The 24,697-nt window shown below is 54.8% G+C and overlaps 1 protein-coding gene across 5 annotated transcripts; it reads left to right on the top strand.

The window, feature by feature from the left end:
* Positions 1–1,968: 1,968 nt before the first annotated feature.
* Positions 1,969–24,164, top strand: kank1a (KN motif and ankyrin repeat domains 1a). Of its 5 annotated transcripts, none has more exons than XM_086110531.1 (12): positions 1,969–2,413; positions 6,436–6,662; positions 12,249–12,369; positions 17,104–19,461; positions 20,405–20,506; positions 21,258–21,369; positions 21,455–21,607; positions 21,927–22,014; positions 22,216–22,435; positions 23,041–23,241; positions 23,330–23,428; positions 23,514–24,164. In XM_086110531.1, exons 3-12 carry the CDS (start codon positions 12,333–12,335, stop codon positions 23,885–23,887), a joined length of 3,744 nt encoding a protein of 1,247 aa, XP_085966657.1. In that variant the 5' UTR covers positions 1,969–2,413; positions 6,436–6,662; positions 12,249–12,332; the 3' UTR covers positions 23,888–24,164. The 5 variants fall into 5 exon arrangements, with proteins under 5 accessions (XP_085966657.1, XP_085966655.1, XP_085966659.1 ...); XM_086110533.1 differs by lacking the exon at positions 6,436–6,662 and adding an exon at positions 22,790–22,932 and having other exon boundaries at positions 1,972–2,413; positions 23,514–23,728; XM_086110529.1 differs by lacking the exon at positions 6,436–6,662.
* Positions 24,165–24,697: the final 533 nt, after the last annotated feature.

Raw genomic sequence — 24,697 nt, 5'->3', positions numbered from 1 at the left:
AACAGGTTATTGCTCCCGCTTTTGTTCGTATCGCTGGCATTGAACCTCCTTCACTATGTCACAATTTCACCCCTCCCCCCCCCACACACACACACACCTAGATCAGCGGTCAGTTTGTACGCGTGGGTGTTATTTTACAACTTAGAAGGAAAGGATTGAAAATGGCTTTTCTTCCAGATGAGATGTGAACGATTGAACAAACGTGGCGTTCAGGAGCTTTCCAGAAAATCGTTCATATTGGACCGATGAGGATCCCGCCGGCCGCTGAGCCAGGTGCAAGTTGTTGAGGGGCTCTTATTCTTGGGAGCAGCGCAACATCACTGCCAGTTTCAAGATCCTATCGAAAGCGTTTTGCTTTCGGAAGTCATAGGAATGCGGTTTCGTTAAATACAGTTTTTTTTATTCACCTTCATATATCGTGACAACATTGTGTTCCCGGCTCAACAGTTTCCACATGTCAAACACGCCATTGTTGTTTGTGTTTGCGGAGCAAGACGGCTCAGTGGCCGACTCGCACGCTGACCTCACTTCAACCTTTGGCTCAAGTGTGATGCAAAACCCATTCCTCTTTTGCAACTACACTTGATTTCAGGCTTCAATTCGTTGTTTTTTTTTTACTTGGTTTTCAGATCCGATCTGTCTTTTGGTCGCTGCTAGTAACCGGCAAATGAATTGAACGCTTGGCGTGTGTTTTCAAGTGTATTCGTGTCCACCGTGATGCCATCACACTTGAATGGCAATCACACGATGCGACCGGGGGCGGCGTTGACAATTTGACCACAAATGTAACTGTCGATGTAGAGAGCGAGAGGTCACTCCTGAAGACCTTCTATGACTCTGCGGTGGCCTCGGCCGGAGGGGCGGCTCTGTCCCGGACACTCTGGAGGAGGATGCTCGCCAAGCTAAAAGCTATGATGGACAGACCCTCCCGCCCCGTCCGGGCCCACCCTGGCAGCACCCGGCAGCTCCCTTCAGTCGGAGAGAGAGAGAGACCGCCGCTCGTTCCTGCCGACTGCTGGTCAGGTTATTGAATAGGCAGACCTGAAAACCTGGACTCACCCATTTGATCATCTATATACAGTACTTCTTGTTCTTCTCCTTCTGCCTTTCATAATTTTGCTGCTGTAAATTAGGAATTTCTCCATTGTGAGAAAAATAAAGGTTTTCTCATCGTATCTTGCCTTAAAATATCGTAGAATTAGACAACGGTAAAATGTTCGCCAATCTGTGAAATATCGACTGCCGCCGACATTGATATGTATTCATCTTTTGAAAATCCCGAAACGTGCAATATTGGTGTAATATTGGGGTTTAAACATCTGCTGATGTGCAAAATAGTTGTACTGTACATTGAAACTTGAATAAATAGCAGTAAAATAAAAACAAAAATACTCACTTAGGATGAAAATGCCATGTGATACTTCACAATGTTCTATTTGAGTGAATACTGTGATGATCAGAAAAGGTCCGTGTAAAAATTGCGTTTTTAAGACTTAAGGATCGTTTTAAAAACTTCAAAGTACTACCAAACCTCGGTTGTTATATGTGCTATCGCCACAAGATGGCAACCTCTGATCGTTCTGTCCTATATGGCAACGACGTGCATGGTACATTACTGACAACGTCGAATATTTGTACATTTACACCCCCCCCCCCCTCCCCCAAAGTACCTTGTCTCGAGTTATCTGAGTTGTGATCGTCATCTTCATCGAGGGCATACGGGAAAAAACTTGTCAAAAAGACCAACCGGTACAGTTGTTTAGATATATCAATGCGCCTGGCTGTCTGTCCTTCTCAAGCCAGGGAGCGAACTAGGTTATTTGGCGGAGGAGAATCGATTTCCACTCGTGAACTGTGTGGTTGGGCAGAAGTAACAAAGTGCAATCGAACACTCAGTATTTGGTCTTAAAAATTGCGTTCCATTTTAATACGAGAAATATCAGAAAAAAAGGTTGGTTAAGATCATTCTCTTCTTCTGCGGTTTAATTGGCGGTCGCTTTTAATGGCGTCGTTTTCTTTGTTGTAGTTTAATGTTTGAAAAATGAATTACGAAGTGTAAAACAGGCGAGTTGAGACACAGGTAAGCTATGACAGTGCACCTATTTGACCTTCGTGCTAGCATAAAGTTTGGACCCGCGGTGCGCATGCGCGTAGCCTTTCCACAAGTTGCTGCTCACACACACGCGAGCGAGCCAGCAAGCCTGCCAAGCGGACCAGTACAAAGAGAAGCCCGAACGTCGCACGCGGGACCTGCCCGCGCTTCTGCGGAGTTTTACAAGTGGACGTTGTGGAGTTTGAAAGTTTTACTGGACCGGCGGAGCCTTTCTTCGAGCCAGACGAGACCGAGCGGGCCACCGCCGGTGTTGCGTTCACGTTCCGGTCAGGCTTCTTGAGCGAGGACACCTTGCATCGGGTAAGCCTCTGTTCGGGTCGTCCATTCGAACCGTTAGCGTGCCGCGGGACGGGTGCCTTTTAGCGGCGAGCCGCGAATCGGTCGGACGGGACAATCCAATGAAGCGCCGCCGCTTAACCGGGATGACGTCGAAAGTTTGACTGCTGCGTTGACGCGCTCGGCGTCGCCAGCTTGGCCTTCGAGCCCCGCGGGGAAAGGGACCCTTCGCAAGCGGCCACTAAAATCAAACGCACTTCCATCCAATGCCCTTTCGCGGTCCTCCGACGTGGGCCGCGGACGCGGAACCTTGCAGCGGCCGAGATAGCCGCGAAGGGTCAACGCGAGGCGCTGCACTTGGCTGCACTTTGATGAGTGCCACGACCCAAGTGAAGCGCGCCGTTCTTCGCTTGGTGCATTTTGGATCTTGCACTCCTCACTTTAATATCCACCTGCAGCTCATAGAATAGCGATCGGCAGCGGTGTCAACTGTCTGTGTCACTCGTCGGGAAAACGTTTCCCCCTCCTTGTATGCCACACGTGTGCGACGACGACCCCCGAGGGGGGGTTAAAAGATGTCTCTATTCGTGCTTGATGTTTTCCCTCGCCCGCATCCACGCACGCGGTGGGGGGGGGGGCACGGCAAAGGCAAGAAATGGCTTTTGGCCTCCAACCGGGGCTCCTTTTCTGTCTTTCGAGATTTCTAGAAAAAGCCAAGATACGAAAAGAGCTGAGAAGTGTTTGAAATGGGGACGAAAACCCCATTTCAAACCCTTTTAAGCGCGTCTCCGAATTGGGGAGGAAGCGGATGCTGGTGCTTCATTCGGGCCTCCTGCCGTTGCTCGGAAACGCCGCTCCACCTTTTCCTTCGGCTCCTTAAGTTCAGGCACCGGTGCTCCCTGTTGTGTCCGACAAGAGCTCCAAGCCTCCCTCAACCCCCTGCCCCCCCGCTCTTAAAGAGCAGACCCCAAGGCCGAGAAGGCCCCCAATTCAACTGTCAAGGGGCGCCTTGTGATGGTAGTTTAATGAGATTCTTTGCCCGCCGGTGTTTCTCCTTCCACCCCAAAGTGGACGGGCGGGCCATTCCGCTTTGGCTCCCTTCAACCAACTCGCGATTTGTCATGCGCCTTGCTTTTTAGGTCACGCTTCGTGCAAGCTCGGCATTTTCCATCCGTCGCCAGTCACCGAACAAAGCGGACACCAGCGGCACTTTGCCCCGGTCCCGATGTTAGGGCGCTACAAAAACACGGGACCGGTTGGCCAGAGGCCAAGTAGCGCACTTTGTCAACTTTTGGGTGAGAATTTTTGCTCCAACTAGCGGACGCAAAAAGTGGGCCGCGAAGTCCGGTCACTTCACGCCGAGCGGCGCTTTGGCGGCCGCTGAGCGACGCTTTCCTCATTATCCTCGACGGAGAACGCGCGCAATTTACCGAGAAGACCGTCGTGCCGAAGCGCAAGGAAGGCGATGATCGGACTCCTCCCGTTGGGCCTTTGAGCTGCGTTCCCTCAAAGTCCTCAAATGTCCTTCAATTTGCCACTCGGCGCTTGAAAATATCTCGGCGGCCGTCGGGGAAGCCGCGTCGGATGAAATCGCGGATGAGGAGGTGCCGATCGGCGAGCTTGTTTTTCCCGCCGGTGGCGTCGGAAGCTTTTAGGAAGCGACGCTGTCGCGCTTCCGTCGACTTGGCGGGCCGGTCGGGTCTCGACGCGAGCTCGGCGCTAAAGCTGTGCGGACGCGGCACGAGCGGGGGCTGCCGGACGCGTCCTCGGCCTCCGTGTACTCGTGGCAAAGGTCCCTCAATTCTCACCGTGGTGACACGGCCCCTCCGTCCGCAGGATGAAAGCTGACCTCGGGGTTTTCGGTGCCATTCGGGTCTTTGCTCTGGGAAAAGGACTTGCGAGTCCAAATCTTTCCTCCCCGGCCGCAGCCGTGTTTATTTGGCGGTGCCGCTCACTTGTAATTTTACTCTTGGCCGCACCTCCGCGCATACTTTGGACGCTCAAAATAAACCAACGCCGACTCCAAGTGACAAATTTGTACGTGTTTTCGGCGCAGGAATGTTTCTTTTTTTCGGGGGGGGGGGGCGGCTCCTCCTCCAACATTCTCGCCGGTTTCTGCGGTGGGGCGCGCGCAGCTCCGCGACTGGCCTGTAATTAGCCAAAGACGTGGAGCTCGACACAATACCGCTTGGAACGGCTGCAGTGTGCTCCAAAAAAGCATCCTTGGGTCCCGACCTTGGTTTTGAGGTCACCGTCGCAGTCGTCGTCGCAGCTGGAGTCCTTTTCTTGTCGGGAGAAAGTGCAGTGTGAAAAGTCGTTTTGCTTTCAATGCGACGCCGTCCGTCCCGCAAAGTGCAGTTCGACCGCTTTCGTCTTTTTAGCAGTAAGCGCCGTTCCCGGTACACGCGCTCCACAAGAGTGGAGCCGGTCCTCCGAACGGTGCCGAAAAGTGAAATGCTTTGGGTGGGACGGTCGACAACGCGACAAACAATCTTCGGGTCCCACATGAACGGCGGCCATCCCAAGTTCAATGTGTTCAATATTTTGAGCGGTAGCCGCTAAAATGAATCCATCATCCGTGGACATTCAAGATCTGTTCAAATGACACGAGGGGGGGGGGGCAAACTCCGCATTTTCTTCCCCTTGCGGTTGGACTAACACTCTGGGAAAGCCCAAAAGTGTGTTTCCCGAGGACGCCTTGTTTCCTGGAACGTTCATGGCTTTCTTTTCACTCCGTCGTCATGTGCTTCGTCAGGGATGATTGATGAGCGTCGCGGCACATCTGTTTTTTTTTTTTCTTGCGGCGACCCCGATGCTCAAAGTTGTCCACTTGCGCGCCGGCCGGAGGAGGAGCTGCCCCCTCCTGATTTGTTTATTTAGCTTTTTTTTTCTTCAAGGCAGGCAGAGGCTTCCGTTGAGATTTTGATCAAGCCCTCAGCTATGCGGGCGTGCGCAGACATTGCCCGGCAAGCGGAGGCATTCCTCAAAAGCGCCGTCTTCCTGCATTTAGCCGCGGCAACCGTGTTATTCATTTGGCAAACGCTAGCAACGCTCGGCCATCTTGTTTCCCACCGTAAGTCGAGCAAAGACGTCCGCCGGCGCGGGCCCGTCTTGCCTCCGGGCCCGTAGGTGGCAGTAAGTTGCGTCGCCGGGCTGGCTCCGCCCCGCTCGGGCTGGGATTCGGGTGGGCAGAAATCACAACAAATTCCCTGTCCGCAAATCTTTTCATCAGGGCTGCTGTCTTTTGGGCCGTCTTTCCCTTCGGTTGCTGTCGGGGACCAGATGGGGAGAAGCAAAAAGTTTGTCATCGCTTGGAATGTCGGAGAAGACCACCGAGGTGGCCCTCCGAAACCGTTTGCAGCTGCCACGGGGGCTCGCCCACGCGCCGTCGGTGGTTTCTCGCTAATGAGCGTGTCCAAAAAGAGAGGCGGTTTTCCGTCTCCTCGCGTCGGAAGTCTCGTCGGCCTCGGCCGTTTGCGTTTCTTCCCGAAAAAGTTTGCCCCCCGGGGGCGGGGCCTTTGGCCGCTCAATCGTTTCCTCTGGCGGTCGCCAGCACTTTGTTGCCCGTGCGGGTGAGCTCCCCCCCAGCGACGGCGTTGATCTGATCTCGTCGCTAGCAACTTTCAATATGATGCTTCCCCCCCCATTTTCCATGAGGCGGCGGAAATACCGCCGCACGTGACGTTAAAAGGACAACGCAGAGAAATGGTACTCTCCTTGAAGTCTGCGTTGAAATGTGCCACGACCGGGTCAACTATGGTCCGGTACACGGTGGACACGTGGCGTGAAATGTGTCGGTCTGACCTGTCCGAGGCAGGGCGCATACGCTCGGTGACCCGCGCTCTAAATTTCGACCCGTCACGGAGCAGCCGCACCGAGCCAAAAAGCAAGAGCGGAGCTGTCAAAGTCCTTTTTTGCCGCGGGCCGCCGTGGAACTGACGTCTTCCCTCAGAGGGCCGTTCCTCAACTATTTGGTTGTTGACTTGTTGCGAGTCGAAACGGAGGAACAAAATGATTGATGCTGATCTTTACCTCACACGCGACAGATTTTCGAAAGGATGATGGAAGTTGCCACCCGTGATCTGCTTTCGCGGGCCACGTGAAATGGTGCGGCGGGCCGGATCAGATCGGAGCACTCCAAAAATGAGCGATGATAGCATCCGCATGGAAGTCGTTTCATTTCAGCCGTGGGATTGACCGAAGGATGCCGGGCCGTTTTGGCCAACGTCCTGAGGAGATGTCGTCCATGTTCCATCAAGTGCAACTCAAAACGGTAGAGTACCGCATATTCTCAGAACGTTGCTTTGCAATTGAAAACAGCAGGGGGGACCCCCCCCCCCCCCCACACACACACACCCACATTTAGGTGTGTGCTATGGTCCCCACAAAAGGTCTCATTCTGCCTTGTCACCGGACTTTAGTTTCTCGTCTGCGGGCCGCTGATGAAGCCGGCGCACGGCGGGCACGCGCGCGCCTTCTCGGGTTTCAGGTTCCGCCGAGCGAGAGGAAGGTCCGGTCGCCAAGGCGACGCCCGAGCCCTTCTGTCTTTCGGCGCAGGTGACAAGAGAATATGAGCGTGCGCTCGGCGAAGCGACTTGAGCCCGGGCCACCGTCGTCAGAGGCGCTTTGCGTCGCCGCTCGCTCCGCGTCATCGGCGCAGCGGCCGCTCCATGTTTGTTTTGGGACGGGGCGGCAGCTGCCGCCTCTCTTTGCTCAGTCTCGCGTGGAACGCCGCAGGTGGAATCGCATCCGTCAGGAATACAGCCCCTTCCCATACGGAGTGAGTATCTGCGAAACCGTGGATTTGTAAGAGTCTTAAAAAGAACAAGGCCAGATGAGACTGGATCTTTTTATTTTAAGGCGCACCATACCGGCAGGATTTACAGCGCCATCTGCTTACTTAGCACAAAAAGTCAAAATAACATGCTCGTCATCACGGTTGAGAACAACAAAGGCCGTGGTTTTAAACCATTCCCATTTTTTTTTTTTTTGTAGGGTCAGTTTCAATAGCCCCATGTACCGTATTTTCACGACCGTTCGGCGCACCGTACGGTTGGGCGCAGTCTCATTAATGGGTGCTATTTCTGTATTTTACACATAGACAAAACGCACTGTATTATTGGGCGCAAATTGAAAGTGGTAAAACATACGGCATGCATGCGCGCACGCTAAAAACACGTTAGCTTGAAGCATACGGTAGCATGCCAAGACATACAGATACACGTTTTTAAAAAGGCAACGGAAGCAAAACGGAGTTCCGTTGTATTTTATTTAGCCATCGTACAATGTACTCGCGTTTTTCGATCAATCGTCACCCAGAAATCCATCAAAGTCCTCATCCTCTGTATCAGAATTGAACAATTGCGCAAGTACCGGTAATCCATCAAAAACGCCGCGTTCCCTCTCGTTGTCAGTCACTCTCATCGCCATGTGGCTCCGCAGAAATGATGCCGGCTTTGCCAAAAACTCCAACAGCGGTGCGAGCGGACGCGTTCGTCCGAGCGGCCGCAATCCATTCGCAAATTGTGGCGTAACTCGCCCGGCGCTGCCTCTCACTCTTTGTAAAGTCGTGTTTGCCATCGATCATTCATTGTTCCCATGCCGTTCGCAACTTTACTTTGAACGCCCGGTTGATGCCGGTGTCCGGCGGTTGGAGTTCTTCAGTCAAGCCTCCGGGAATAACGGCAAGCTCAGAGTTCATTTGCTTGACTCGGTTTTTCACCGCCGCCGTGAGATGGGCACGCATGCCAAAAGCATAACCGACGGCTTGAAGTTTGAACCGAGCTTCGTAGGCGTGTCTCTTTGTAGAATTTATTTTCGGGGGTTCTTGGAAACCAAAACCGAAGTTGTTTTGCAACAATGCACATAGCCACACTCTATACAGGTGTTGGTACCTGCTTGGGGCGTCCCTTTAGCGTCCACTTACACGCCCACCCTTCACTCATTGGCCGACTTCTTCCGCGCATGCCTGTCACTCACGTCTGCCTTTTCTCTCTCTCTCTCCATATATGTATATATACACGCCCACCCTTCACTGATTGGCCGACTTCTTTGCCGCATGCCCGTCCACAGTCACTTCCGCCTTTTCTCTATATAAACAGCGTGTCGGCTGTCAGTCAGGTTTTGGAACTCGGCGCATACACAAGACGCTCTGCATCATAAGGCGTCCTGTCCATTTTGGAGAAAATTGAAGACTTTTAATGGCGCCTTATAGTCGTGAAAATACGGTAAATAGGAAAAGTCAACTGGAACTTGTTGGTACTGTCCTGGAAAAGAGGTCATCCCAAATTTCCCGCAAGAGCCCTGAGTGCCAATCGTTTTTTTTTTTTTTTTTGCCAGGCAGGAAATTGGGCCGTAGGGACGGGGAGGGTTGCTTCCTCCATAATGTTGCGCTTTCCACAGGAATGTCATCGCTCGGCATACCCCCCCCCAAACCTGGCAACCCCACCCCAAAAAAAATTTGACAATGATTTTCAAGACACTAAAGACAAAATACGAGACAAAGCTGAAAAATACAAACATATTAGGAAAAAATAAACGGTGGGTGAAAAGAAATAAATCGGAGAAAATAAGGACAAGTTTAATATTTAAGTAGATTGTGTGGGGGGGGGGGTTAATGAAATAGCAATGTTTTAGATGAGAAACAAAATACTAAAGTAGACTTTGCTCACGATCCATCTGGCCGTGGCTTGTTTAAAAGTTGACCTGCAGTATTGCGCCGGCGAACACGCAAAGCCCATGACCCCCCCCCCCCCCCCCCCCGTGTGAGACCTTCGCATTTGGGAATGGCCAAGGCTGTCAAATCCGAGATCCGAGTACCACCCCGTTCTCTCCCTCCCGCCTATCATGGAACAAATCATCTGGCTTCCACTTTAATGGGATTAACCCCGCCCCCCTTGCCCCCCACCACCTTCTTTCCATCCTGCGCTTCCCCTCTTCAGGGGCCACTCCAATGCCTCTTCATCGCCATGAAAAACGAATGAATGAGGATTGGAGAGCCGAATAAGAATCTCTTTGACACGAATGCCACTCGGCGTCTGATGAATGGAGGCCAGAGGGACCCGCTCCGAAACTTGATGGTGGCGTCGGAAGCCGGATATAGCCGCCGGGTTTCCAGATTAGCCGGCTCCATATCCCCGCCGGCTAATGACGCGGAAGCCACTTAATGGGGCCCGCTTGCAGACGCTGTCGCCGCAGTCCACTGCGCCATTCAAGCGCTGCCGCGCCACCCGGCGACGACCCCGTCAACGGAGGGGCCCGCCTCATTCAGCCCGGCGCATTATTGAGCGCTGGGCCCATTGGCCACATTCGCATCTCGGCTTCAAAAATGGATTTTGTCAACTTTGTTTGTGTCCGTGCCCCCTTGCGATGTTTGCCGGAATAAAATTCCGAGAAGCAAATATCGTTCTTTCTGTTTTCCGTGCCGCCGGAGCCCCTCTTAGCCGCGTCGGGGCAGCGGGCGGGCGGGCGGCCGGCCGGCGTTGAAAATGAGTCTGCCGCTCGATTTGCACGGCGCCTCTCGGGCCTTCGGCGGCGTGTCGGGTGACCTTCGCCGGCTCGCGCTCTCCTCGCGGATGAGACGCGGCGGCGAGAAGAAGACGAGTCTCCAACTCGCTCGGACACATTTCAACGAGGGAGCTGCGAGTGATCTCGCGTGTGAAAAGATAAAACTCGCTACTTCGCCTTCGGGTGCGCACGCGCCAATGGAGCGGTGAACCAATGTCGCCAAATTGCTCCTAAAGGCTCCTCGTTGGCACTTTTCGTTTCATGTCTTTGTTCTAAATGTGTTGCTTATTGTTGTGCGTATACGATCTTTGCTCCACGTGCAGCATTTTGTCAACAGCGGTGGTTGTTTTCAAGTGCTGGAGAAATACAGTCGAGTTGCGATGAGAATTCAAGTTGGCGCTCCTGCCTCCAGGGGTCAGTGTTGTCTTACAAAAAAAAAAAAAAAAAGAGAGCGTCCACCCACCGGTGCCTCCTGGTCACGCTGAGCGTTCCAACGCGGTACCTTGCGGCTCCAATCGACATTTAATACGCGAGAACATCAACCGCGGACGATAAGACAATGGGCGCGGCTATTCCTCCATACGTTGGAAGCGGTTCTACGTGAAAGTGGTCCGGAGACGACGTCATCGTGTGACGTCACAAACTAGAATCGAAAGTCAAGGAGAAGCGGTCGCGTCCACCGGTTCGGTTCTCCCGTCCCACGTCGAGCCGCCTCGGTTTCAAGACTTCACAAATCGGCTACATTTCCGAAAAGTTGAATACAGTTGTATCACGTGCAAATTAATATCTTGCAGTGATGGATTCGGCATACCTACTGAAGTGGCCACTTGTGCTTTTCCACCAAACGTATATATTTTTGTTTTCAACCATCAATTTTTTTTGGAACATATACCCCCACCCCCTAAAATCTGTGACTTAAAAGACCCCCACCAATGTTTCCCCCACGACTCACGCGTCATGCTTAAACCCATGTTAGCATTTATCCGAGTCCTCTGTAACAATTCTTTGTAGTCGTCACTTTTGGCCAGACTTTTCTGAGCGAGGCCTTTCCGAGGTGCCGCTCAAGTTCGGAGAGACGTGTGCTTCGTTTACGTCACATCTGAGATCAAAACGAGTCAATCAGGTTTGAGGGCGCGCGTGTGAGGGAGCCGACCATCAAATCCGTCTCGTTTGCTTTCTTGTTCCGTGAATTCGGGTGAGTTTTGCACCTTCGCTCACTTTCGATGCCCTCGGTTTGACCGCTGCGGTTTGTGGCTCAGGATATGCTCGAGCGCTTCTCGTGCCGTCGCTCTAAAGACCTAGACCGAAGAGGACGTGCGCTTTTGGTGAGCATTCCAGATCGTGCTCCAGTCTAAAAAAGCCAACGTGAAGTTTGTGTTTGTCTGAAGCCACGGCAAAGCCGACTCACGATTGATCGTGCCAGTCTTCGCTGAAGTGACTGCGCCTTTTTGTCAACGTTGAAGACCATTTAGAATCTTCAGTCTAGCCACCGTGCGCGTTTTCGGGATCATCGAAGACGTCTTCGATCAAGGCAGCGCGCCGTCCGTATTTGCGGCGATGAAGAAGTTGATTTAGCCTCCAACAAAGCTAGCTCGATGGTTTGTGAGCTCACGTCGGCTTTGGCGAGCGCCTTGGTCATCCCGGCTAACGTGGCTCGTCGCAAACATCAAAGATGCCTTGGAGTCGAGAACGTAGCCTGTCGCTTCAGCATTTTTTGAAAATGTTTAGTTTCCGATGAGTCTCGTGTTTTTGTAAACGTTGAAGTCACTTTGACACGCGTGCTTTGATAACCACGAAGGACATTTTGATGTCTCGCGCGAACGTCCCCTCTGTGATTTGGCAAGCGTTGAGAGGAACTTGACTGCGTTGCGGTAAAGACGGGTGGCTCGGCTCCTGCCGGAAGTTGAGCCCGACCCGACGCGGCGGCCTTTGAGCACGAGGCCGGCTCGAGCCCCCCACTTTGGGATCCCAAAGAGGAGCCCGTTTCCCCTTTAAGTCTGCACTTTGCTGGCTTTGTCATTTGACATGGTTGTCTAAACTTAGCTGCGTCAACACCCCCCCCCCCCCCCCCCCCGCTGCTCTTTTGGGCCGGCCGCCGTTTGCGGGGACGCGAGCGTGAGGCTGACGGACGGGTGAGGTGAACCTGCTTGAAATGGGGAACTCGCGCCGCTCCGGCTCAGAATGCTCCTCACGGCACGAAGGACCGCAGGGCGCCTTACACGCGCCACTTCGCTTTATTACAGCGCGCTCTTTGATATCGGCCGTTGATCGCATCACCAAGTTCCTCACATGTGTCATCGACATCACTAACTGGATTTTTTGTTTGTGTCTCTATATTTTTGTCTCCATCCAGGGCGCGCGGCATTCCGGACTTGATGCTGCCGCTGCCTTTAATGGTGCCGCTGCGGGACTGGACTGAGTGCGCTGGGCGGCGACCATGGCTCACGCGGTGCACGTGAACAGCAACGGTCCAGGTAAGCCACATGGCGTCCGTCGCGTTGTGTCACAACGCCAAAAGCTTCAACTTGGTCGTTGTTCTGCTTCCACCGGCTGAGTGGCCATTTTCGAGGCCTCCGGGTGCCTGCAACCTCGCCAGCTTTTGCAAGTGTGTGTGTGTGTCCTGCTGTAATTCTACAAGTGCTCAACAGGCTGCAAGGCAAGGGCCATCTCATTTTTCACAGAAGAAAAAGTCTCTCGGCCCTCACGTTGTGTCCATTTGGAGCGCAGCAAATTGGTGTTCCCCGTTCAAAATGACCATTGCGCCGAGAGTCCCCATCAAAATCACGACTTTGTTTTCATTGATGTTGAACACAACATCCCAAGTTCATTGGAATTGGGTTTGTTTTTTTTTTTTGTCCCAAAAAGAAAGAGCTGTAGTGTTCCCCGGAGGAGGAACGTGTGCAACAGCGCTAACATTTGATCTATTGGGCGGGCGGCTCGTTCTTGTCCAAGTCCAAATCCTTTGAGCGATCTCGGCAGGAATTTGGTGTGCCTCGGTGTTGGGTTTCCACGCTTTGGTGCGAAAGGCAGGGCCAGCGCCTCAGACACCTGCAGACGGCTCCGCGTTCCTGGCCGGACGAACGGGGGAGAGAGCCATCCGTCCGGCCGATCCCCGCAGGAATGCGCAGCGCCTCGGGCGGATGATTTCAGACGCCGGGCTCGTTTCCGGCCGACTCGATCAAACGTGAAGAAGTGCAATACGATGGACGGATGCGAGTGCCCAAGGCCGTGGACGCACATTCAAATTTGGGCAGGCAACATCGAAGCCCGGCAAAAAACGGCCATGCCGCAACGTGAGACCAATGCCAAGAGTGGGCGGCCTCCTTTGGATTTGATTCGGATTCAGAGGCCCGCCATTGTATTGCACGCCATCGATTTACCTGTCGTAAATCAGATTGTCTCGAGTCTTTTTTTTTTTTTGGGGGGGGGGGGGGGGCAAAGTGTATGGCTTGCCTTTAAAATATCTTCCCGGTCATTCTTTGGACTTGAAAGTAGGATTTCAAATCAAGCACTACGCTTGACGCCTTTGCGATGGTCCGCCGGTCCGGGCCGAGCACGACTGCGGTTGATTGCGAAATAGACATTGAGGTCTCTTTGCTAACGGGCGCGCCGTCACTTGGAAACCGTCGGTCATGCCTTTGTCGCATCCCGGCTGGGTTACCGGAAGGCGCTTTTCTTTGGAGTCAGACGGTCCTCCGTGATGCGTGTCCAGTGGGTCCAAAATGCCGCCGCTCGCCTCCTGGCCGCTACTCGTAAGAGGGGGCGCATCACTTCTACTTTGGCATCCCTTCACCGGCTACAGTTTCCAGTTCTTTGGAAGATGCGCGGCATTTTGTAAACGGCGGTGGTTGTTTTAAAGCGCCCGAGAAATAGAGTGGAGTTGAGATTTGCCTTTGTGACATTGCCCGTGGCGTAACCCAGCGGCCGCTCGACTTGTTTTCCTTGACCATTTATGAGAAGAGTGTCGCCGTCGTCATCGTTGTTGGATTTGGCGGCGATGCGCCCGTCCGGGGGCCCCGGGGGAGAATCCGCCGGTTGCTCGGCTTTGCTCAATGTGTTGCCGGCCCGCTCGAGAAAAGTACGGCACGCGTGGACGCGCGTCGCTTTGGGGAAGCGGGCTTTCCTGCCTTTTTATGGGGTCGGATCTCTCGCCGTTCAAACGCCGTTTTCCCCGGAGAAGAATGAAGCATATCAAATGTGGAGCGCAGCCAGGAAATACCAAGCAAATGTGGACGCGACACGCGCGCGCGCGTGTGTCCAGGGTGCCCCTCCACCCACTGGCATGGCGTTTTCCAGGCCGATGCTCGTTCCGGTTTGACGGAGAGTCACCGCGGGAGTTTCTGCCCTTCTCTGCTCAGAGCGGCCACGGACGCCGACGTGTTGCTCGCAGCATGAAATTGGCCAGGGCCGAGCGCCGCGCGACGCCGGCTGGGTTCGGGTTTGCTCGCCGGACGGCAGGCGGCGGCGGCGGCGAGCCGCTTCTTTTTTCTTCTTTCCTTTTCGTCCAAATGACGGCGTAGCTATCAAGCGAGCCGAGTCTCCTGCCGCTCTACGGCGCTCATATCGCAAGGCGACGCTCACTCGTCAAAGCCAAAAAATTTGGGGGCGAGCGGCTCCTCGTGTCTTGGAGAAACGTACGGTACGTTGGATCGTTGGCATTTGGAGGCGTGGCCGCATTTGTCGAGCATTGACTAACTTAGCGGTTTGCTGCTCGACGTCACCGCCGTTGAGCTTTGCGCTTGACGCTGAGGTCGCGGCGAGACGTCTCGGCGGGACTCGGGCGCTCGTCCGCTCCAACAATGACACACTGCGGCCATTGTTGTCGCTCATTGATGGACTCGTGGGTGACTCGAATGAAGAGTTGGGGAAGCCATTTTGAGGCTGGGCTTGGTAGAGGTGGGGGACTGGAGTCGCAGGACTGACCGTGACCTCGAACCTGGGCTTCCTCTTTAGGGTGGAGGGAAGAAAAAAAAACCCCAAACCAACCTGAAAATGTGAAGCTTTCCAAGCTTTCTGCGGATGGCGGCTTGTGCTGTAAGGCATTTTTTTCCCCTTTTGTACTGTTTTATAACATTGCTTTATTTCCACCGAATATTTTATCTGAATTTTTTTTTTGAACATTTAATCTTGGAATTCATAAAAAGTTGAACCCTTTGGTAATTAATAATTGTGTACTCTTCAGATCATGTCGGGTATTTTTTTCACCTATTTGTGTATTGACGAATCCCTTTTCCCTGTCACTTTGCAATGTTTTTATTTTTTCATCGACTTTTTCTGTTATGATATTGAGGAATGATTTTTTTTCTCGTCTTTTGTCTGTTTCTAATATCGTTTCATTTTTAAAAAAATATGTCTGCTTTCATTTTCCAAATGTTGCATTCTTTTAATTGTTTTCAACTCCTCTTTTCCCCTATTTGTTACTTTTTGGGGGTCTAATTTTGGTGTGTGTCGTTCCCTCCCTATCTAAATAATATTGGCTGTTTTCAACCCCCCCTTTCACCGATGAACACGTTCTGGTCCCTTGGACAGCTCGTGTCTTCAAGTGTACCTGATGTCGTGGACGAAGATCCGCTTGACTGCTTGTTTGTCTTTGGGGAAAGGGGGGGGGGAGTGTTATTCCAGCGAGTTGGGGGCGCGCCCCCCCCCGGCTGAATAGCGGCTCTCTTCTCCGGGCGAGGGCAGCGCCCGGCTCAGAGCCTCGCGCCATTGGCGGAGGCGGCCGTCCAATAGTGCCGAGTTTAGACCAACGGTGCCCCCCCCCAACCCCCCGCCCTCCGTAAGAAGGAGCACAGTGTAATCTTTGTACGGTCTTTGCCGGAGGCCAAAGCGGAGGTAGACGCCCGCTGAGTGACTCGAGTCCGGTGAGTGAGCCCCAAGTGTATTTTTCTTGAAATGCCGCCTCGCGTTTTTGCAAATGGACGCCGCCGTTCGGGGCAAAGCGCGGCGCCTTTCCTTCCCTTCCCTCAAGTTGCGCTTACCGTCCGGCCGCATTTCGAGCAGCCGGCCAGAGTGAGCGGAACCGGACGGCAAAACGGGAAGGGAAGGGCTGAGCTGACTGCGACTTTGTTGGGGCTTTTGGGGACTCTGAGCACGTCGGCCTCACTGTCGCAAATGCGCCTTTTCTTCTTCTTGATGTTGTCAAAGTCCGTCTCTCTCTCTCTCTGACCCCGTCCGGTCACGTCGGCCAAACATGAGCTTTGACCGATAAACCGCGAGCCAAGTTGGACTTGCCTTTTGGAAAACATCGCGTTGCGCTGCTCTGATAAGAAAAATGCATTTGTGGTTTAGTTTTCCTTTTGCGAGGATAAGCGGCTCTGATATTGGACGGATAGGTCGATTTGAAGATGGGGTTTTCTTCTTTGACTTTCGCATTTTTTTTGGGGGGGGGATATTTTTTTTCATTGGGGGGGTCTTACAATGTTGTTGTTTTCTTTAAACAAGCGTTATTATTGGTTGGGCTCTCGTTGGTTTGATTGACGAGCACATTTATTTTCTTTCCAGGTTTTGGGTGGAACATGAGACGCCGCATGCATCTCTTGTCCGGCCAGGCTTGTTTCCAAATAGCATGAAATGCTGCCTCAAATATATTCTCCCGCGGTTTGCCATCACGTGTTTGACATAGCTTTGGGCTGACTTATCTGCGCTCGCACTCGTGCTTGTCACTCACTTTCACTCAGTGTACGTGTGTGTGTGTGTGTAAGGCCAGTATGTACATGTGTTGTCAAATGATCTGAATTGTCAGACGAGACTCCACACATTGTTCTTTCCTCTCCCTAGCAATCAAATGAAACGCGTTCCTCTTCTGATTGCGCGCCTCTGACCGAGACAGAAGGGAGGGGGGGGGGCACAAATGTTTGTTGGACTCAACAGCGAAGGGGGCTTTCGATAAACAGTAGCTCATGAAAGCGTGTCACAAAAGTGTCATGAAGACACCCGGGAAAGAAAAACTGCATGACATGCGCTCTCCTACCAAAGTCCAAATGACCCCCCCCCCCCCCCCCCTAGATTGCACGACTGTCTGTGTCCCATGTGTTGTGTTATTTTGACTTCAAAATGGCGTCGCGAGAGTGGCTGCCTTTCCAGCAGCTCCTATATTTTGTTGTTCGACTTCTTCCTTTCATTACTTTATTGCTGTGAATTGGGAATTTCTCCATTGCGAGACTAATCAAGGTTTTCTTATCTTACCTTCTCTTTTTCTGTTGTTACAGCACGAGACCAGAGATGTCCGAGCCCCGATAACGACCGAGACCCCGTGGCTCCGTACTCCGTGGAAACTCCCTACGGTTTTCAGTTGGACTTGGATTTTCTCAAATATGTCGACGACATCGAGAGGGGCAACACGGTCAAGAAAGTGAGCCTTCAGAAGAAGCCCAAAGGGGCCAGGGCGGCGGGGGCGGGGGCGGCGCCGCACCTCGACGCCGGGGCCGAATGGACGTCCGCCGACTCGCTCTCGTCCTCCAACAGCGACGACAAGCGGTCGCCGGTCTTGGTCGGCCCCAAGGCCCGGCTGACGGTCACCCTCCAAAGGGCGGCGTGCGAAGCCGCACCCCCGCGGTGCTCCGCCGGCGTCGCTGAACCCAAGCCGCCGCCCTCGCCCGGATCGACGCCGCGCCACAACCCCCGCGTGGAGAAGACCCTGATGGAGACGCGGCTTCGCCTGGAGCAGGAGCGCCCGTTGACGGAGCCGCCGGCGCCGCCCCGCCGCCGTCTGGGCTCCATCGGCTCGCTCTCGTCATACTCGGGCTCGGCGCCGGCCGGCCTCATCTCCCCCGGCGCCCCGCCGCCCCTGGCCCTCGACGGTCCGGCCCGCAACGGAGAGTACAACCCTTACTACCCGCCGTCCGCGGGCGGCTCCGTCCGCCGCAGCCCCCCGAGCTCCGGCGCGGCCACGCCGGCGACCAACGTCAGCCCGACGCACCTTCAGCAGATCCGCGAGCAGATGGTCGTCGCCCTGCGCAGGCTGAAGGAGTTGGAGGAGCAGGTGAAGACCATCCCCATCTTGCAGGTGAAGATCGCCGTTCTTCAGGAGGAGAAGAGACAGTTGGCCGCCCGGTCCAAAGGTCCGGGCGCTTTCCGCAAGCGCTCCTGCAGCGTGGGCAGCGCCGAGCAAACGGAGAGCCCGGCCCCCGTCCCCAAAGAGACGGCGCTGCGCATCGTCGAGCCCGACGCTCGGCACCCGGAAGACTTCCGGCGTCTGGCCGCCGAGGTCCGAGCTCTGGAGAGGACCGCCCTGGACAACGGCGATTGCGAAAACCAGATCGGCAAGCGGGCCCTTCGCAAGTCCGTCGGCGTCGTTACCGACGAAAACATGAACGACCTCCGAATCCGGCCCGGGAAAGCGCCCCCGGAGCGCGGCCGCCGGGACGCGGCCGTGGCCACCGAGCGCCGGGAAACCCGCGCCGCTTCGGTGGGCGTCACCGAGACCATGCTGGGCCTGTCCGGCGAGGCGGAGGAGGAGCTGGAGCTCCAGCGGCGGACCATCGAGGCGCTGAAAGACAAGATCTACCGCTCGGAGGTGCAGCTGAAAGAAGCCGCGCACCGGGAGGAGATGGCCAAGCTCAAGCTGGAGCTGCAGGCCGCCGCCGGCGCCAACAAGAAGAAGGCCGACAAGGGCTTGACCGTCAGGCCCGACACCTACAGCGTCTGCGTGGAGGCCAAAGTCCCGGTGCGCAGCCTGGGCGTCGGGGACCGGCTGCTCTCGGAATCCGGGAGCCCGTCCGTCGGCGTGTCGTGTCGCCCCGGCGTGTCCAGCGTCGCCGTCGGACCGGATCGGAGTTCGGAGGGGCTCGGGCTCCGTGACGCGGGAACCAACACGGCGGAGTCTCTGGACCGCTCGGCCGTCCGCGAACCGATGGCGGAGACGCGATCGGTCGCCAGCGGCGACTGTTCCGCGGACGTCCGGGCGGGCCCGCTCGGGACCGCGGCGTCCCGAGGAACCGACGCGCCGGCGCTGGGGGCCAAAGCCGACGCCGGCGTCGCGGCGGCGCCGGAGTCGGCCACGCGAGAGACCGACACCGAGACGCGAGTGGTCAGCAGGTCCACCAACACCGAAACGCCGGCGCTGAGCGACTCCTTCACCAACACGGCCGCTGCCGAAACGCGAACGGTCGCCGCCGGGGAGGGGCTGATCAAAGACCTCGTCTCGGTGGCGAAGCTACGCTCGGTCGCCGTGGGGACCGAGTCGCTCCTCGGCCCGTCCCGCGCCGCCAAGACCCAAGACTTTGGCGCGGGATCCGTCAGCATTCACGACAACTTCCTGCTGGGTTTAAAAACGCGCAACATGGCGTGCGGGCCCTCGCGGCCGCCCGAAGCCGCCGCCGGCCGAGGCCTGGACCACTACATCGAGAGGGTGCAGAAGCTGCTGCGGGAGCAACAGATGCTGCTGGCGGAGAACTACGGCGAGCTGGCCGAGGCCTTCGGGCAGCCCCGCTCCCAGTTTGGATCCATCAACAGCCAGCTGGTCAGCACGCTCTCCTCCATCAACTCGGCCGTGAGAAGCGCCGGCGCCGAGGACCTCCCGGAGCTCGGGGCCCAAGCCGACGACGCCGCCGCCGCCGCCCGCTCAGGTCATTGGCTTTCGCCCGCGTGCCGCGTCGCGGCTCCGCGTAGGCTCGTGTGCAAAGTCGCGCGCTCAAAGCCGCCACTTGACGCCGCCATCTTCAATGGAGCCCCGTCGCGCCGTAGCCATTTTTTTCCATGGGAAAAGCTCCCCCTTCCGGCTTTTCTTTGGGTACTGTAGCCCGGCCTCCTGCCCGAATACGGCCGGGACAGGCCCCAAAAACCTACTCATCATGTTGAGGTGTGTTTTTTGAAAAATGTTGGGCGTTACCCTGAAAAAAGCCACAAAATGAGCAAGCATTTCTTTTGCTTTCCTCCAATTACATCCCGTTCCAAATTGAAACTGTTCATTGAAGCTCATTCTTACTCATGGCCAAAATTCCACATTTCGCCCATGACAACAGCCACCGCTCCGTTTTTTTCAAAATGTGCAAATGGAAGCCAGAAAGGAATTTTGGTCTTTTTTTTCTGCTCCTCCCACCTGCTCCCTCGACATCTCTTGAGCGATATCCGCAACCCCTCGTTTGTCCCTCTCTGGAGCGGGAAAGCGCGGATGTGACGGCAGGCACGTCGTGGTGCGGGAAGGCCAACCGTTGCGCTTTTGCTTCATTTCTTTTGGGGAAGGCAGCCGGACGCGGCCATCGCAACCACCCTGGCTTTGTTTTTGGGCCCCCCCCCCTCACACCTCGCGCCCGCCTCGCCGTTACGTAAGCCCGCTCTCACATTCTTGGTCCCGCGGCGCCTCGGGTCATTCTCTCTGGAATGCAAAGTCGCGGCGCCGTTAGCCCGACTCGCGAGTGCCCCCTCGCACGCGGGACCCGCCGCATTCCGCACTCGAGCTCCTCCGCCGACCCTCGTCGTCCGCCGCCGCGCCGCCGCTATTTGCGGTGGTCCCCGGCGTCGATGAATGACGTGCGGCAGTCCTCTTTCAAAGCGTTTCTGTCCTTTCAGACGCCGCGCCCGAGACGCAAATCGGGGATCGGCAGCCGCAGCAGATGAGCGCAGCCGAGCAGAAGAGCCGCATGGACCTGCAGATGTCCACGGCGCTGCACGGTGGGAGACGCCGGCTTCTGTGCGCCAACTCTCGGCGGACTCCGCTAAGAAATGACGTCCGCCGCCGCCGCAAAACCACGCGGCCGTAAAATACGGAACAAAAACATTTCGCATTCATTCATTCATTTAAAATAATAATCATGAATTTAAAAAAACAGTGCCTCAATAGACTTTTAATCAGAGACCGACAGTATTCTCGGTTCAAAAAAAGGAAGTGCCAACATTTTCTCATTGTCCAAATTGAGAAGTGATTGTCAAGATTTAAAAAAAAAAAAAAAATCAGATCCACATTTTTGAAACTGGAAAAGGAATTGTCCTAAATTGTCAAAAGAAAGTGGCGTAAATGTTTTCAAGTAACACAAAAACAAGTGCTGGTCTAAAATAATAAACAGCGTGTCCTAAAAAACAACAACATCTGCATTATCCTTAAAGACGACAACGTTGGAGCATGTCCTAAACGGTGAACATATTTTAGTCTGTAAAATTCTTGCCATAAACCAAAACAAAAACAAACACAAATCACCTTGCTCAAAGAAATGCCATCTTGAGCCAGGAATTTCCACAAAAATTCTGTACAATGATTTGGCTCATACTCTTTTTTTTTTTTTTTACACTTTTTTGCTTGCATGCTTGAATTGTGCACGTAAAAAAATGAATCCGTTTTTTCCCGATGATTGAGCAGTCGTATTTTGGCAATGTCGCGTAACCAAATAAGAACAAAGTCACGAGCAACCTAGTCAATGTATTCCAGGTCGGCCTTGCGACGCCAACGCGCTCAAGTCCATCATGAAGAAAAAAGACGGGCCGGCCGACTGCGCCGGCGGCGCCAAGAAGAACCTGCAGTTTGTGGGCGTCAACGGCGGGTGCGTGGCGTCGCTTTTCAGTGTCAGGCGAGGCTTCCCGGCCAAGCGCCTTCTTCCTCACCCCCCCGTGTGCCCCGCGGAGCAGCTACGAGACGACTTCCAGCGACGACTCCAGCTCGGACGAAGGCGGCTCCTCCGCATCGGAGGACGGAAATGAGACGGAGGAGAAGCGCGGCCGGGACGAGGCGGCGGAGAGGACGGCGGAAGGAAGTCCCGAAGAGCGGGAGCCCAGAGAAAGGTCGGCCGATGGCTCCTTTTCTATCCATACGTGTTACGCACGCGCGGCAGTTTTTGTGCGGGTCGAACTCGCAATGGAAACGTGTGAAAAGGGAGAGCGGCGTCGAAAGCGCGACCCCGCAAATGGAGCAAAACATTCTCGCTCGGCGGGTCGGTGCTGTTCTTCGGCCCGCAAAATAATTGGCGCCGCTGGGCGCGGTTGCCGACGCTCTTTCAATAAATGGCGCGAGGCCGTCGCCAACTGCGCCCGCGAATTGGCTTCGTGCGCCGAGGCGTTGCTGTCATTTTTTTTGTGTGTGTGTGTGTGTGGGCGCATTAAGGTACGAGCTCAGCGAGAAGTTGTTGGCGGCGTGCGACGTCCTGAAAGTTCACCTCGGCAAGCCCGACGACGTGAGCGCTAAAGACCTGGTGAGACTTTGCATTTGCCTTCCTCTGCTCCACTGCGGCCGAGCTGCGGCGGCGCCGGACGGCCTTTGACGTTTGCGGCCACTTGTTTGAACGCGTGTCCAATGGAGAGAAAACGGGACACGTCCGCGAGCGCCGGCCGACGGCGGCGGCCGACGGAGGCTCCCGCGCGAGTCTTCCTTCTTTTGTTTGTTTCTCCCGCAGAGGGCGAGCATCAACGCGGTGCAGCACGAGTGGTTCCGCGCCTCCAGCCAGAAGGCGGCGTCGGCGTCGGTCGTGGCGGACTACCTGGCGGCGTTCGGGGCCGTCTCCCCAAACGTGCTGCGCCACGTGGTCAACATGGCCGACGGCAACGGCAACACGGCGCTGCACTACAGCGTGTCGCACTCCAACTTCCCCGTCGTCGAGAAGCTTCTGGGCGCCGGTGAGTTGCCGCGCGGCGGCCGCGCGCGTGCTTGCGACGAAAAGCTTTGCCTTGAGTGGAAAACAAAACAAAAAATAGTTGAAATGCGTATCATCAATTATAAAATCAAAAAAACATTGAGCGGAGAGGTAAAAGTCCTCCACGGCAGCGATCCACTTTGGGCCGTCTGTAGAATAGAACAAACGGACAAATGAGAACGCTCGCCATTGCGGCTCCCGCTCTTGATTTTAGTCGCTAGGCCGCGCCCCTTAAAGGCACACATCCGACACACGACTATGACATCACGTTCACCGGCCACACGGCGCTCCTTTCTTGACCTTCGTTCTCAAAAGCCGCTCTTGTGTGCGGTCGCAGACGTGTGCGACGTCAACCGGCAGAACAAGGCGGGCTACACGCCCATCATGCTGGCGGCGCTGGCCGCCGTGGAGACGCCCGCGGACATGCGCGTCGTGGAGGAGCTCTTTGGCAAGGGCGACGTCAACGCACGCGCGAGTCAGGTCGGTGCGGCCGGGGCCAATCTGCCGACACCAGCCCCGAAAGCTCCGACGAAAAACGCACCGGCGCTCGCTTCTGCGCTTGTGTGAAAAGGCCACTCTGCCCCTCAGGCGGGCCAGACGGGCCTGATGCTGGCGGTGAGCCACGGCCGCATGGACATGGCGCGAGCGCTGCTGGCCAACGGCGCCGACGTCAACGTGCAGGACGACGAGGGCTCCACGGCGCTCATGTGCGCCAGCGAGCACGGACACGCCGACATCGTCAAGCTCCTGCTGGCCCAGCCCGGCGCCGACGCCACGCTCAGCGACGGCGTGAGTCGCCGCGCCGCCCCAAAAGCCGAAACGTCGGTCCGGTCGCAAAATGCGCTCGGAGTCAACGGTCACCTTTGATTTTGTTTAGGACGAGAGCAACGCCCTGTCCATCGCTCTGGAAGCCGGCCACAAGGACATCGCCGTCCTGCTTTACGCGCACGTCAACTTCTCCAAAGCGCAGTCGCCCGTACGCGCCGCGTCTTCTCGGAACGCCGTTGGAAACGATTTGCCGTTGTCTCACACTTTGGCCGTCCGTCTTTTGTCCTTTGCAGGGAACCCCTCGGCTGGGCCGCAAGATGTCGCCGAGCCCCACGCGCAGGGGCGCCTTCGATTAGCCTCTCGGAGGCTGACGTTAGCGCATCGGAGGCTAGTTTTCGCTCATCCGACTCAACGGGTACTTTTGGTCCGCTCCCAGGCTATTGTTACCGACTCCCAAACTCCAAGGCTAGCGACTCTGAGGCTAGCATTAGCAACTTGCGGGCTAGCATTGGTGACTCTTCACTGCCTTAATAGAACCCAAGTGGACACTCTGGGCCTTAGCTTCCCCCCCCCCACTCGCTCATATGGATGTAACCGGCTGGTGCCTCACACCGTGCGTTTGGTGTTCCGCAAGGATACAAACGAGGTCACCCTCTTTTCCTTTTAAATGTAAATCGGCCTCCAAATGTCTCTTTTTTTCCCCCACTTGTCTGTTATTGGGCCCCGGTGTAAATAGTGCTGATCTCCAACCTCCCGACCCTTTGTATCAATTTCTAAAGAAAGACCACATGTATTTATCAAAGTATACTTTGGAAAGCACATCATCTTTGTACATACCGTATGTATGCAGTGCAGTATTTTGGTTTCCGCTTTCTGCGTCACTGACATGAGCGTCATTTTGCGCAAAATGTCATCATGTAACAATAAAGATCAATCAAAGTCCACGCAGCGCGCCGTGTTCTTGGTCAACAAATGGAAGAACTGGACTCGAAGGATTTCAAGGCGATAAGCGGCTCACGCTTCCTCGACTCGCGCCGAGACGACCTCATCATGCTGCGGTGAGGTAGTTGACTGCATAATTGGAGACCTCCAGAAATGCGCTCACTTGCAAAAGCAATTTCTTTTTCCAAAGTTGTCAAAGCGGAAGAGCAGAAAAAAATCAATAAAAATCCAAATAGTTCCATTTGAGCATTTCAAAATAATGTGCGATTCCTTGGAATTGCTTCATGCATTCAAACACAAAATGCTTTGATTCCTAATCAAGGTGATCAGATGATTTTTAAACACTTGAGGAAGATCAGCAAAAGAAAACTTGATTTTTTTTCCAAAACGGGATCATAAATACCACAGGGAATCGTTTTTATTCATATGAAATGCAAACTATTTTCAATTGAAATGATTCGAACATTTTGGAATCGATGCTAAATTGGAGCCCAAAAGGTCATTTTTGGGGTCAATTCGCAAAGCTTACACGTTT

Source organism: Hippocampus guttulatus, chromosome 5 (genome assembly GCF_054856545.1).
Source record: "Hippocampus guttulatus isolate MCC_2025c chromosome 5, RoL_Hgut_1.0, whole genome shotgun sequence".
Taxonomy (NCBI): Eukaryota; Metazoa; Chordata; class Actinopteri; order Syngnathiformes; family Syngnathidae; genus Hippocampus; species Hippocampus guttulatus.
Note: the sequence above shows the minus strand (reverse complement) of the source record. Positions and strands in the feature narration are given on the sequence as shown.

Coding starts and splice junctions, on each gene's coding strand:
- kank1a (XM_086110529.1), top strand. CDS start 12,333: ATGGCTCACGCGGTGCACGTGAACAGCAACGGTCCAG. Junction 20,507..21,257: donor GATGTCCACGGCGCTGCACG/GTGGGAGACGCC, acceptor AATGTATTCCAG/GTCGGCCTTGCGACGCCAAC. Junction 21,370..21,454: donor TTTGTGGGCGTCAACGGCGG/GTGCGTGGCGTC, acceptor CCCGCGGAGCAG/CTACGAGACGACTTCCAGCG.